The sequence below is a fragment of the Nelusetta ayraudi genome, unplaced genomic scaffold (assembly GCF_046127955.1).
Source record: "Nelusetta ayraudi isolate G7.1 ecotype Tasmania unplaced genomic scaffold, CSIRO-AGI_Nayr_v1 ptg000060l, whole genome shotgun sequence".
NCBI classification, from domain to species: Eukaryota; Metazoa; Chordata; class Actinopteri; order Tetraodontiformes; family Monacanthidae; genus Nelusetta; species Nelusetta ayraudi.
In genome coordinates this window covers 4353484-4366425 of record NW_027466110.1, presented here as the reverse complement: position 1 = coordinate 4366425, position 12942 = coordinate 4353484, and the positions used below count along the sequence as shown (strand labels likewise).

The 12942-nt window shown below is 46.9% G+C and overlaps 1 protein-coding gene across 1 annotated transcript; it reads left to right on the top strand.

Annotated features, from left to right (window-relative positions):
- Window positions 1-316: 316 nt before the first annotated feature.
- Window positions 317-10167, top strand: chn1 (chimerin 1). Its single transcript, XM_076040180.1, has 7 exons — window positions 317-1117; window positions 2311-2395; window positions 5499-5672; window positions 6828-6905; window positions 7677-7814; window positions 8281-8386; window positions 9240-10167. Exons 1-7 carry the CDS (start codon window positions 866-868, stop codon window positions 9409-9411), a joined length of 1005 nt encoding a protein of 334 aa, XP_075896295.1. The 5' UTR covers window positions 317-865; the 3' UTR covers window positions 9412-10167.
- Window positions 10168-12942: the final 2775 nt, after the last annotated feature.

Below are 12942 nucleotides of genomic sequence, written 5' to 3'. Positions count from 1 at the left end.
GTGGCAACCCCATTTTTTGAAAATAGCTCCTCTCTCCTAACGGCCTCGCCGCTGTCGCACGTCCTGGGCCCCTCGCACACCCACTCACGATGCGTGACTCATTATACCGTCCCTCTCTCTCTCTCTCTCTCTCTCTCTCTCTCTCTCACTCTCTCTCTCCGGCCTGGCTATCTGATGGAGACAGCAGTATGGGGAGAGGGATGTAGGGGGGGGGGGCTAAAGCCAGTGTATCTGCCCTGTGATTGGCTGCTTGGGGTCCATTTAATCTCTGTGTGTGTGCGACTACTACGGGTTCCGCCCCCTGTGCTCCTCCTCCTCCTCCTCCTCCGCCTCCTCTCCTCCCTCCCTCTCTGACAGCATCCATACACAACAGCGCGCGCTGCCGCCGCTCCGGGGAGAATATCAGCGCTGCGCAGGGGAGGAGAGGATTAGTGCGACCCACCTCGGCTCATCTGCATGCAACGTTCCCAGAGAAGCAGCACCGGCTCGCTGAGGGCTGCAAACTCTTTTGTATACTATATATTTGAAAAAAAACCCTGGCCAGGCCACTCACAGGCACTCGACTTGATCTACTGGCACCACTGTGAGGATTTACTGAGGACCACTGTTGTGTGTGTTTTTTCCCACACCTCTTTTTGGGACTCTTTTTCATCACTTGAAGACTCCTGTTTTGATAGTGTCTTTGTTTTTATCCTCTTTTTTGTGACAATGCAAGTCATATCAGTTGGTATAGACTTGCTCTGAGCAAAAAAACAAGGATTCCCCTCTTTACTTCAAGGGAGTTTTTATTTATTCATTCATTTTTTTTCTGCTCCCATTCATCCTCCTTCTTCCGGCTCTGAGAGACTTTGAGTGCCGGGCCGGGATGCCGTCCAGAGAGTCCTACGAGGTGAACAAGGAGGAGAAGTCCCTGGTGCAGAAGGCCAAGAGGGAGGCCAACCAGGAGGAGATCCTGGCGGCGGCCCTCGGCATGAGGATGGGGCCGCAGAAACCGCCGGCCGCCTTCTGGCAGCCGCTGAAACTCTTTGCCTACTCGCAGCTCACTTCGCTGGTGCGCCGGGCCACGCTGAAGGAGGGCGAGCGAGCCGCCAAGTCCGACAAAGTCCACAACTTCAAGGTGAGACTTCCTTACTGCTGTATCGCCCGAGGGCGGCTTCATAACACTTCCACTCGTGGTGTTGGATGAGGAGGAGGAGGAGGAGGAGGAGGAGAAACAGGATTGTTTTGGTCCAGCCAGTGAGCCTTCATCAAAGGGAAGTCGGTCGGGTGGTCCTTGGAGCTCCGCTGCTGCTGCTGCTGCTGCTGCTGCTGCTCCACGGAGATCCAGATGGAGAGATTAGGGCCGGTGGATGGGGGGGAAACAGTGTGTCCCTATTTGCCTCCTGCTGACTCCCCCAGTTTGGCTGGTTAATGGGACGGAAAGCAGCAGGTGAAGCATCGCCTCCGAGGCTTTTTAAAACTGCTGATGCTCACCGGATCTCTTGTACCCGCTGAATTGTTGTGTCGGCGCTGCTGGAGTGTGCAAAACTGCCTCGAATTCACCTTTGGGTACAAACCCAGTGGTGTTTTTGTGGTTGTTTTTGTCGTACAGCACGTGGAAAAAAGGAACAAACAATGTTTTTGGATGATTGTCATGACGCACAGAGAAGTTTATCAGGCTCTAATGGTGTCAGACTCTCTTGACAGACAACAAAACCTCAAGAAATTCTATTAGTGGCAGCTGTGTATCAAACTATTTATAGTGGGGGATATGATATTTTGAACACAACACAACATAACACACTGACATGTGTTGAGCCATATTGTGTGTTTTTGTTCTGTTTTCTTGGTATTTTTTGTGTTTTTCTTTTTCAATATTCGCTTCTGAATTCATGCATCGACGACAGGGAGGGAGTCTCGCTCACAGCGGCCTCCCTGATTGGCTGGGCTGTTGTTACCTGATGGAGCATCACACACACGCACATGCACACACACACACACACACACACACACACACACACACACACACACAGTCAGGAAGGTGGCCCTCAAGCGCTTCTGTAGCTAATTTCCCTGACAGGCTACACCTCCAGCCGACAAAATGTCACTTCCTGCTGTGGCACACCAGGAAGGTGCACGCACACACACACATACACACACACACACACACACACACACAAACACCCCCCACCCCCAGCTCAACGTCGATCCCACTTCTACGCTTTTCACTCTGAGGGATCTTTTTCAACAACAACAACAACATCAAGTCTCCCTGTTACTGATGAGTCTCTCTCTCTCTCTCTCTCTCTCTCTCTCTCTCTCTCTCCCCAGGTCCACACCTTTCGGGGGCCTCACTGGTGTGAACACTGCGCCAGCTTCATGTGGGGACTGATGGCCCAGGGGCTCAAGTGTGCAGGTATAATGTTTTTCTCCTCCAGCTGCATCCACACAGTGTCTTACGTAAAGAAGAAAGCAGTTATTTATGGCGCTGTGGTAACGTAGCGCTCCGCGGCGTGAGCACAAAGTGAGCATTGCTACATATGGGTTACTGTACATCTGGAGGTGGATTATTGAGTTTTAATCTAAAATCCCAACAGTTGTTTATGGATTAGGGGGGGTTGTATAATAGCCAGGGCATGTGGGCTACGGCGGTGATGTAACACATACTTCTACACTGTGTCGAACCTTGTTTCTGACCTACTTTTCCAGCCATCGCTCGCTGTTTGAAGTGGGTCACTCAGTTCAAAGGATGAATGTCAGCGCAACATTAAAACATCTCATTTTTATTTCTTTGCCCCAAACATATGATATCATTTTTTTGTTTTTCTTTTGTTGTCTTCCTCACACATTGTAGACTTTAGTTACAACTACAAAGCTTTCCTGTGTCTCTAATCTATTATTTAAAGCAGCGTTTCCTGAACTTTGCTTCTGGGTTGCCAGCCAGATTTCAGCCAATACGCACAACAGAATGCAAAACAAAGCTGATTTATTTCCCTAATGATTTGTACAAATGAATAAATAAAAAGGTAAATCTGATATCATTGAGTGAGAAGCTCTGCATTACTTGGCCAGCTTGCAGCCGTATTTTTTCAACACGGCAAATTTGATGTGTGTATTTTCTAAACCACGGCTTTAAAAGGATAATGTGCCCACTGTTTGCATCATTTCTGGCTCTCATTCACCTTGTCTGACAGCTTACACCCCCCCGACAGTATTTTCGAGTGCATTTTCCCTTCTTGTCTGTTAAACACTGATAAGGTTTCCATTTCACTGCAGCTGCTGATGGAATTTGTTTCACTACCCAAGAATAGCACACTCGTACGCTCCGGCATGTGTCTCTGATGTTTTATTGATAAAACAAAGTGTGCCACACTGCTTTAATGTTAATAATTGATGCCTTGGGTTTTTTTTTTTTTTTTTTTTTAAAAGAAAGAAAGCGCACTACAGTACAATCTGGAGGAAGGAGGTTTTGGAGAAAACCTTCCGCCAACTCTTGCCGTGCGCGTCGCCATTCCTTCACACTCGACCACGGCAACCAGAATCTAGGGCAGCCGAGTCTCACACGAGACTCACATTTGCATACCAAAAAAAAAAAAAAAATCCCCCCCACCGCCTGTTTTCTCTTTTTCCTTTGGTTTCTGTGAACTGTGTCTGGCTCTGTGCCAGAAAACCAGCCTCTGCTTTAGCTTGTTGTGCCACATTTCCTCAATCGGAATGAGACCCCCCACCCCCACCCCAGCGCCCCCCCCCACCCCAGCCTCATTCCATCATGGCCGTGAAGGAAAACAAAGCTGGCACCGTCTCTTTAATGAGGAGCAGAGCTCAGAGCGTGGGGAAGAAGCTCCTTTTTCCACGCACATTAAAATTCAAGCGGCTCCAACCAAAGGAGCAGGTCAAGCTGCTCAACCCCAATTTCACTTAACCAGAAGTGTTTTATTTTTTATCTCACCCCCCCGTTCCCCACTTCCAGTCAGACTGCGGTGCTGCTTTTTCACTGGGAACTCTGAAGGTTGAGTTAATGTACTCATTAGGAATTAGCCAGCAGCCACCACTCGACCTCTTCCCAGAGACCTCCAGCCAAAAAACGGAGCTGCAGCCTCTTCCTCTCCATAGCAACAGAGTCCGAGCTGACGGTGCAGTAAAGCAGCACCTCCTGTCTCTCCCGGCGTCCCTCGGGGGGGACCCTGCCTCACCCCCACCCCCACCCTCACCCACCCCACCTGGGACTCGGCAGCATCAGCGGTGCTCTTGTGGACATCAGGAGCTCGACGGCGGCTCAGGCTGATGACAGGCCCGCCTCTATTATGCTGCCTGTCTCATACCCTTAAGAGAATCATCTCTTAAGGTAATTACATTTCTGCCTCAATGCATATAAATGCAGGGGTTGTGAATTTCTCCAGGGACCTATATTCATTTAAATACCGACCAAGACCCTCTGGAGTTGTGGATTTTAGCCCTTTTTTTTTTTTAAACTGGAATTTTTAAATTTTTTTCAAAAGGATCTTGGTGGTATTGTTAAATCTTTCTCATAATCGGACAGCTCAAATCACTTGGAAATAATAATATAATACTAATAATAATTAATATGATAATGATTTTTCTTTTCTTTTTTTTTATTTATTTTTTTTTAAAAACACCCTTCATAGCACTTGGCGATGGATCAAAAGATCTAAGAGCTGGAAAAGCTGCCCCCATTTTTAGTCTGGGAAAGTAGGTCTAATGTAGCCCGCAGCGCCTCAAAGGCTGCTCCCACCGCCATTGTGTGCGCGAGCTCGGATTTGGAAAGGAGTGAAGCGCAGGCTGCGACGCTCACTGTCCTTCCTCCAGGCCACTGCGTATTCACAGCTCCTCTAATTCCCTCCCCATGCGTCTTTGTTCCAGAGCCGGCGCTGCGGCTCTGCTCGGTTCCCCAGGAAGGTGAGCCCTGCTGGGGAACAGCTGTGGTGCAGGCCTCCCAATCCAGTATGAATGAAGATTTTTTTTTTAAAAAAAAACGCATTGTAGGGATGCCGGCTCTCGTGTTATGAGTAATTTTTTTTTGCAGTTACAGCTCCCACAGACAGAGACTGCGTCTGATAACGTGCAGCAGTGAGGAGGAAGGAGGAAACTCGCTTTTGTTTTGATGGCACCCTCCCACTCCAAGATTGATGTGTTGTAGTTCGGCTTTTAATTAGCAAACGACTGAATCGATGAAGGGACCACCGGGGGTGACTCTGGTTCCGTGTGTCGGTTGCTCAAGGTGACTCCTGCGCCGTGTGAGGTGAAGGGGGAGGAGCTGCTGTGGAGAGGGCAAATGTTGATGGAGGGTATTAACGCTCTTCAGCGAGGCCAAAACACACACCGGTGCAGCCAAGCGGGCCGCTGAAAACAAAAAAAGACAGATGACCATCGTTCATTCGCAGCCGCAAAATCCTCTTGAAATGAGATGTATGCGTGAGTGTGTGTGTTCAACACACACAGCCTGGTGCCCTCATTGTCCATGTCCTGAGCTGTGTGTTTTTGCTCGTGTGTCCCTGCAGACTGCGGCCTGAACGTCCACAGGCAGTGCTCGCCGCTGGTGCCCAACGACTGCAAACCCAACCTGAGACACATCCGCAAGATCTACAGCTGCGACCTGACCACGCTGGTCAACGCCTACAACACGGCGCGGCCCATGGTGGTGGACATGTGCATACGGGAGATCGAGTCGAGAGGTGCGTTTGAAGCTTTGTGTCGTTGTCGTTGTTGTTGTTGTTGTTGTCTGTGTGTCTCGGTCTCGTTGAGCTGAGTTCAGGAAAACTCAGCAGTGGTGAGAAAAATCACTCGGACAATGTCGTTCTAATTTAGCAGACAGTACATAAAGCTTTCAGCCATAATGGAACTGCAAAATGATGTTTTGATTCTAAATTTGCATCATTTTCATATCATTCTGTCAACGGCCATTAAAGGTTTGATGTGACATCGATAAATTTACCCCTTTTACATGTTGGTTTCTTTCATTCTTTTTGATAATTTATTGTCAACAGTAGTAAGTAATAGTGATTTACTTGCATTATGCGCTGCCTTTCTTCACATTGATAGGAATATTTTTAATACAACGCATAACAAAAATCATCTCCTGCGAGGAAACTCAAACTGACTAATGAGGCTTCATTTTTTTTTTTGAAAGTCCAATAACTTTATCTCTAACTGTTGACCCGACTATTTTAGATAGCCTAGTTTCATACTGAAGCACTTCTGGAGGATTATTAATGCAGTGGTCCATTTAAAATCCTAATTTTCTGTATTTATGCATGTCTGCGCACTTCCACAGCGTTTTTCCTCTCATTTTTTCCGAGGCAAACTAAAGTGTTTTCTCATTACTTTGCGGAGTGAACCACTGATTACGTTACTAATTGCGTTAATGTTTTGAAGCTGGGGTGGGGAGGGGAGGCGGAGAGACGGAGAGGATTGATGAGCGTGTTGGTAATTGTAAACGTGTAATGAGGAATACATTATTTTGTTTCCCGCCGCCGTTTCTCTTCTTTTTTTTCAAGAGCTTTTCAGTTAAGTCACGTGACTCTGTGCCACACATTGTCTGCCCTCCTCCCCAACTCCCCTCCCCCAAACTCTCTGCGGCCAAGTTTGATTTATGTCTTTATTATTTTGTCCAGCGGTGCAGAAAACTGTCCACATCTGGTTCCAGTGTGTGACACCGTGCACGTTTCTACCACCTCCATCATTCTTATGCATATTAAACAGCATTTAATGGCATTTCCCAAATTAGCCAACGTGATTGATGTTATAGATAGTATAGTTAATAGAATATATATTGTTTTTCCATTTTGACAAAGCCTGAGAGCTTGTTTACTTCCTGTTTTCCCCTGCAGGGCTGAAGTCCGAAGGCCTCTACAGAGTGTCGGGATTCAGCGACTCGGTGGAGGAAGTGAAGATGGCGTTTGACAAAGGTGAGCGTGTGCATGCGCGCCGTCTCAGCTGTGTTATAGATTTCTGTCTGCTCACAGCACCGGCGGGTTTGACATCACATGCTTTCATCTCGGCCCTGGGGGCACGCAAAACATTTTTTTGGATTAATAAGAAACTGACATTTGTGAGGGATTACTGTCCATCTGGGAGCGCAGATCTTATCCTGACACGCTGCTGCTGCTACTGCCGCGCAGGGCTTTTACAGCACGGACATGCGAGGAGATCCCAGGGGGATACAAAGCAGGGGGAGGAACCGCTGCTGCTATAAAAAAAAAAAAAAAAAAAAAAAAGTCTTCTGCCGCGCGGCAGACTTAGTGAGAATGAGCTTGTCTTGCTCCAGTGCGGTGTGAATTTTAACCGCGAGAAAGGGAAAAAAAAAAAGAGAAAGAAGCCGGCAGCGGTGGGCTAAAGTCTCCAGCAGATCGGCGTGTGGGAGATCATCCGTGACAGAGTGTCATTCCAACTCACAGCACCGCGATGTTCGGACTGCCTGCACAAGTAGGCCATGGCCTCTCTGGAAAGCAGGCCCAGCGGAGGGCGAGTCAGAAGGAAACAGGCCAGGCGGCTGATAGCTGCTACTTTGCAAAACACCGAGCGGGAGAAGATTTTCTTCTTCTTCTTCTTCTCCTCTGTCTATTTTTTTTCATTCTTCGCCTGACGCTGCGGTGACGAAAGCGCTGACGTGGGTCTCTCCTTGTCTTTCTCTCTTTCTTCTGCCTCCCCCCCCCACCACCACTCTCATATCCTAACAGAGGGCGAGAAGACAGACATCTCAGCGACGGCCTATGAAGACATCAATATCATCACGGGTGCGCTCAAACTCTACCTGAGGGATTTGCCCGTTCCCGTCATTACGTACGACGCTTACCCGAGGTTCATCGAGGCTGCCAGTAAGTAACACCACAAACAGTCAGAGACACAACGGCACGTGACTGAGGCGCTCGCGACTGATATTGATATTGATATTGAGAGGGACAGAAGAACACATCAACAGTGGAACCACATGAAAACATTGTTTTGACTGAAAAATAGAAGATGACTGAGTGGTCCTCAAAGCCTCTTGAACAAGCAGTGGTCCAGTCCAGTCAGATCTGGCCACAGTTCCTGACGTCCACAGTAACTCAGCCAACAGCTCCTTCCTGAAGGCCCTTAAAACACACACACACACACACACACTCAGTGTTTGATTGCCTCAGCCGCAGCCTCAAACTTCCTCTCAGGGACTAAGTGCTTCTATTACCTCGGCAGGAAGCGACTCCATTGATCCCTGCGTGTGTCCTCTGAGGTCACTGAGGGTTTTTTTTTGTTTTGTTTTTTTTCTCTGACGGCACGCCTCGCTTCCCTCTCCTCCTTCAGAGCTCTCAGACCCCGACAAGAAGCTGGAAGCCATTCGCGAGGCTCTCGCCCTGCTGCCGGCGTCACACAGTGACACTTTGAAGTACCTCATGGCGCACTTAAAAAGGTGAGCATCCGCGGAAGCAAAGAGGGAGATCACAAGGAGGGAAGAGTTTCAGAAGAGAAGAAGTGGGCGGATTCCTCTTCTGAAGGACGCCAGGAAATCAGAAGGTTTTGAGGCTTCCAAGTGCAGACGTAGACAGTTTGTCTCAAAACAAGAGCAAATAAAAAAAGAAGTTTTGACTGTTGGATCATTAATTGATCCTTTGTTTGGGCCTTTTTTCTCCATTAAAATGTCGCTTTCAATGTAATTTATAAGAGGGAGGAAGACAGCAATGTGGCTGTGCTCAGCTTTTAGCGCGCCGCTCGTCCGGCCTGCTAATCGGCTCCTCTCCCGTCTTCCTCTTCTCATCGCCACCGTCAACACTGTCTTTGCTCTTTGGCACCTCTGCCAGTCTGTATATATGGAGCCCAGTGAACTATCTGGTTTCTTGCCATATAATGTGAGGCGTGTTTACATGAGAGGGTGCAGGGCAGGCGCTCCAGTCTGGCACCAGTCACATGGCTTGGTACCAGTGCCAGCCAACCAATCACAGTGGTGCCATTCTTTCCATTACAAATCAGTTAACTATAGAATTGATTTAGAAACAATTCTTATTTCAAACCAGAGAAACTACCTGGCGTTGCTTTAAAGTCAAATTTCGTCTGAGATTAAGTTGGCAAATGAAATTAGATTTGCTACTACAACTGTAGTCCAACTACATTGGACTACAACTTAGACATACACACTGGTCGTGAATGTGTCCATGCAACCTTTGGACAAGCAGAGTCGGTCAAGCAGAAGGATGTACAGTGCCTGCGTGTTTTTTTTTCTCAAGGTTCCTTCGACCTTTTGCATCTTTTTCTGTTTGTTTTTTCAGGGTGACGCAGAACGAGAAGTTCAACCTGATGAACGCCGAGAACCTGGCCATTGTGTTCGGCCCCACCCTCATGCGTGCGCCCGACATGGACGCCATCACGGCGCTGAACGACGTGCGCTACCAGAGGCAGGTGGTCGAGGCGCTCATCAAAAACGAGGAGGCGCTCTTCTAATCAGACACGGACTTTTTTTCCCCCGCAGAACTGCTACCTAATCCTACCTTTTGTGTAAACGCTCGAAAAAGATTGTTTGTACCTTCGGATTGACACGTTTTGTTTGTTTTTTAAAGAAAATATCCCCTCACTCGGTCCGATTCGAACCCGATCCTCTTTTGTCCTCCCGTTTTGGGCTCGGATGATCAACTCTTGCTCTTTGTCTCCCCATTTTTGTCGGGGAATTTTCCAGACGCGGACAAGGCCAGCGTGCATGGTGCGAGGCCTTTGTTGCTTTGTAGTCGTGACCCAGCATGTGTGAGGACCGTGTAGCTCTGTGTTGCTTTCGTCTCGTCAGGTAGTCCTAGTCCACACATTCACAGCCGCCGCCGCCTCCTGTGCAGTTTCTCTTTTCCTGTCAAGGGTTGAATTGCTGGGTGTAAAGATAAGCTACTGATTTTTCTGGGGTTAATTTGATGCTGTATTGTTTTTTTTTTTTAATCAAATCTCCTCTGCTGTTTTTATTTTAATGTGACTTGAGGTAGTCCAATGAACCTTTCCTGTTAGTGTAAACACTGGTGCATTTGCCTGACATCGTTCTCATTGTGTTTTCAGCAGCCTTTATGAATGGATTTAATTCTTTTTTTTATTGTAACATTTTTGTACACAACTTGTGCATGATCACTTTAATTTATTAAACCTCATTCGGAGAGATTAAGTGCTTAATGAGCCAGTCGGAATCGCCATAATAAAAGCTGCATCGCATTACGTGTTAAACCTGCATCGCCCTTTTTCTTTGGCCGTGTTGGGGGTTTGCAGACAATGCAGACGATGCAGACGATGCAGACAGGAGCTGCATTTGCAGGGGGGAAGGGTTGGGGAGAAAGGGGAGGGAGGGACTCCCTATGCCTTTTTATTGCCATAAAAAATTCATAAGATTCAGAAAAATTCAGAATTGAATAAGAGTGAACCAAATAATAATGCAAGCCAGAGCAGACAGCGAGGCGGTGAGAGGGAAGAGGATCATTATCCCCTCTGGGCTCATTTGCAGCCCTTTCATTTTAAAAATGCATATTTAATCCACTGCTAATACACAAGTTTAGCACTAACGTTGCTCTTGGAAATATTTCAGTGTGGTGCTGCACGTATCGGTCTGTTTCACTAGAACAATAAGCATCCTAAATACACTACCAGTCAAAAGTTTGGACGCACCCTTTGAATTTAATGTCTTTTCTTTCATTCTCGTGACTATTAACGTTTCAGTTTCTCACTGAAGGCATCAAAACTACGTATGAACACATATGGAATTATGTAGGAAATAATAAAAGTGTAAAATAACGTTTTATATTTAAATTCTTCAAAATAGCCACCTTTCGTAAAAAGCTAATTTAGAGTTAATTAACGTGTTTTGTCTTTGTAAGTACATATATCTTGCTCATATGTTTGATATCTTTTGTATCTACGATTTAGAAAGTACTAAAGATAAAGAAAAAACATAACATAGCAAAAAAAACCATATAGCAAAAGATGTAGATGTGTGTCCAGACTTTTGACTGGTAGTGTCCCCGCACAATGGTTTGTTTGTAACACTGTTTTTAATCGATTAAAATGTCTTTTAATTTAAAAAGAGCATAAAAATTTGGAGCAGACATTCTTTTATATTACGCAATCTCATCCTGATTTATGAAACAGACAACATCTTTCTTCAACCAATTGAATAATTGGACAATTTAATGGTGGTGAAGAATGTTGTATTCAACAACATATTTCTCTGCTGCAAGTGAGAGGAAGCCTGAGAGTAAAGCACGACAGTCCACCACTGTGCATATTCATGATGACAAGTTGTGCCTGAGAGCCACATGTCATGTGACTTCACCCACCAACCCACAACCCCCCATAATACACACACCCGCACAACTCATCAGTCACACTGATTCAGGGTTTGATTAAAAGCAAACACACAAACATCACCTCCGGCGGCAGCACTCGGGGAAACTGTTAATTACTGGATGTATGTGCAAACAATGTCACATCAGATTCATGTGCACCAGACTGACTCACCCACAGGTTGTGCGTTTTCGTGCGACGTCTTCAAAAACAGCCGTGCCCGAGCGCGGCGGCTCGTTGCACGACTGTTGCTGCACATTGTTCGGCGGTGAGTTTTTAATGTCGGCGGCTGTGATTTCAAGTGTTCAAGTCAAGACCCGCCTCTTCATCAACCCTTTCTTCCCTCCCTGCTTAAATTTCCAGTGGAGCATCTGAGCAGCACTGACTGCTTGACATTTAACTGCTCTAGTTTCGTGGCCACGTCGAGTTCATGTAAGCCTGGTGAAGAATAGGGCCGGTGATTGTTCGGCGAAATTGGATTTTCATCCAAGCGTTTAGCCTCGCCTGCCATTATCGCCCACCCCCGCCTTTTTTTTTAATATATCATAGCTCCATCTATGGCGGGCGAGCGCTGTGAAGGGAGGAAAAGCGCGGCTAGTGAAGCTATCAGGCTCTCCATCTCCCCGTCAGACGCTGCCAGAGCGGCAGGCTGATGCGATGTGAGCGCATTGTGTGGCGAACGTGCCCCATTCACAGTAATGAGAGTAAATTTGAAAGGCCGTGATCCATGAGATAAGTGACCTTTTGCTGTTTACCGGATGGTAATGCCTTCCTGTCTGAAAACTGCCACTATGAATACATTTTCGGAGCAAAACGAGAAAAAGAAAAAAACGTAAGGGAGGATCCAGTTCAGTCGTGTGAAACGGAAATGTTTGCTTTGTTTTCAGATTTAACAAAGAAGAAAAATACAGCTAAGAACAATGGCTATTTGTTTATGCAGTTTCTGCTGTTTTGTTTTATTCGCTCACTCATATATTTGTGCTGACACCTTCACCAAACGCCAGAGGTGTGAAGTATTCAGGCCACCAGGGCGCAATAATGACGGACATCTCTGCATTTGTTTTGTTTTTGTTTTTAGCACCGTGTACAATAAACTACAGCACATCATAATCCCCTCAATAAACATTCTAATCCCCTTTCATCTGCACTGAGGCATAAACATCCAGCACGCGGTCCAGTTTTCATCCACCCCCTGCAGATATTACACGGACGCCTTCTTTCACATTCAATGAACATTTAATCACTTACAGGACGGCCCCGGAACACACAAGGCTCTCATGGTCGTCTGGAGATGTGGTTCATGTAGCGAACTCTCCAGTGGCCTCACAATACAAGACGGCTGAGCACACACAATGGCGGTTTCCGTGGCAAGCTTTAGCAGGAAGCAATACGGGGTCTGTATGGTGTGAATTCAGGTGGCCTGAGTGATTGGGGGAGAATGGGTGAGGGGTGAGACAAATGTCCCCTAATTCAGTCTTTGCCAAAACAGTCATTTGTCCTTAACTGAGATGAATGAGGCGCGTGCTTGAGTGACTGGCTGATTGAACGCACTGGGGGTGTTTGGAAATTGAGTTGCGTGACCCGTCTCGATCCTGATGGGGGCGGCGACTGACCAGAGAAAACAAGACGGGTAACACCCGGTGGTCCAAAAAGATGAGATTCTCT